At 37.7% G+C, this 1,550-nt stretch overlaps 1 protein-coding gene across 1 annotated transcript; it reads left to right on the top strand.

The window, feature by feature from the left end:
- The first annotated feature begins 374 nt into the window (after positions 1–374).
- Positions 375–929, top strand: LOC120279476. Its single transcript, XM_039286414.1, has one exon. The coding sequence runs from the start codon at positions 375–377 to the stop codon at positions 927–929; it is 555 nt and encodes a 184-aa protein (XP_039142348.1).
- Positions 930–1,550: the final 621 nt, after the last annotated feature.

The following is a 1,550-nucleotide window of genomic DNA, read 5'->3' as shown; positions in this document are numbered from 1 at the left end:
GTAAGAAAAGAGAGCAATTTTTTTAATTTTTTCTATTTTTTCTAAATATATACAGATTAGATATTTATTCACAGATGTTCTTTCTAGTTCACTGGACTGTGACTGTCATTTTTTTATGTATTTTTTAAATAATTTATTTAAATCAACTCATATTGTAAATGAAAACCGTGATTCAATTCTTTTTCTGTCATCTTATAATATTTAAATTAAGAAAATTCTGTGTACGTATGTATTTAGTAAATTCAAATAGTCATATAATGGGTTTTGTTATTGTGTCGATAAGGGCTTCCTCTATATAATGTACACCTTTACACCACAAAAATGGCTTTTTGCTTTGTATTATTCACAGGTGTGTAATCCATCTAATTGCAGAAATGCCACCACAAGCAAGAAGGTTTCGTTTAAATGCCAAGAATATTTTCTTGACCTATCCTCATTGTCCTTTGACCAAGGAAAGAGCTCTAGAACAACTGTTGGCCGTATCTCTTCCGAGCAACAAGAAGTTCATTAGGGTTGCCAGAGAACTACATGAGGATGGGAGTCCGCATTTACACATTTTAGTACAACTGGAGGGCCGAGCACAGGTAACAAATCCCAGATTGTTTGATCTTCGTTCATGTAGTTCTTCTTTGGTATTTCATCCGAATATACAGTGCGCCAAGTCCAGCTCCGATGTGAAGGCGTATATAGAGAAAGGAGGTGACTACGTCGACTGGGGTCAATTCCAGGTTGCTGGAAGATCGTCTAGAGATGGAAGACATGACTTGTTAACAGTCTATGCCGATGCACTAAACTCCGGATCCACAGAGGCTGCTTTACAGATTATTCTCGAAAAGGATCCTAGGGCATTCACTTTACAATACCATAATCTTAAACCTAACTACGAACATATTTTTCTTAAACCGTTGGATCCTTACAAGTCATATTAAGATTATTCTTTGTTCGAGATTACTCCGAGTATGCAGGCATGGCTTGAGCATAATTTCTAGATTAATGGCGCTACATGGCCGGACGGAAATATAATAATTCATAGACAGGAATGTTTGTGGCCAACAAGCCTTATCATCGAAGGACCAAGCTGGATTGGGAAGACTGCCTGGGCCCGTTTGCTAGGTAAACATAACTACATCTATGGACATTTAGATTTCAACCATGCCACGTTTTACCAAGATGTGTTATACAATGTCATTGATGATGTTGCGCCAAGTTATTTACGTATGAAACATTGGCGGGAATTGATTGGTGCTCAGCGTGATTGGTAAACTAATTGTAAATACGCAAACCCATCCAAATTAAAGGTGGCATCCCGGCTATTGTTCTCTGTAACCTAGCTCATGAATCCAGCTATAGAGAATATCTAGACAAATTCGAGAATACAGCTCTTTGTGAGTGGACATTGAAGAATGCTAAATTTGAATTCCTTAATGATCCACTATATACAACAATTAGCAACGGTGACCGTGAAGGTTCAAATTAAATAGTCTACTAGCATCTTTATGGATTACAGGACCGGGGACATCATCACCGAGGAACAGGCTAATACGGGGGTA

Source organism: Dioscorea cayenensis, chromosome 2 (genome assembly GCF_009730915.1).
Source record: "Dioscorea cayenensis subsp. rotundata cultivar TDr96_F1 chromosome 2, TDr96_F1_v2_PseudoChromosome.rev07_lg8_w22 25.fasta, whole genome shotgun sequence".
Lineage (NCBI taxonomy): Eukaryota > Viridiplantae > Streptophyta > Magnoliopsida > Dioscoreales > Dioscoreaceae > Dioscorea > Dioscorea cayenensis.
The sequence above is the reverse complement of the archived record's forward strand: the minus strand, read 5'-3'. Positions and strand labels throughout refer to the sequence as shown.

Excerpts from the sequence above, each read along its gene's own strand:
- LOC120279476 (XM_039286414.1), top strand. The coding sequence starts at position 375 with ATGCCACCACAAGCAAGAAGGTTTCGTTTAAATGCCAAGAATATTTTC.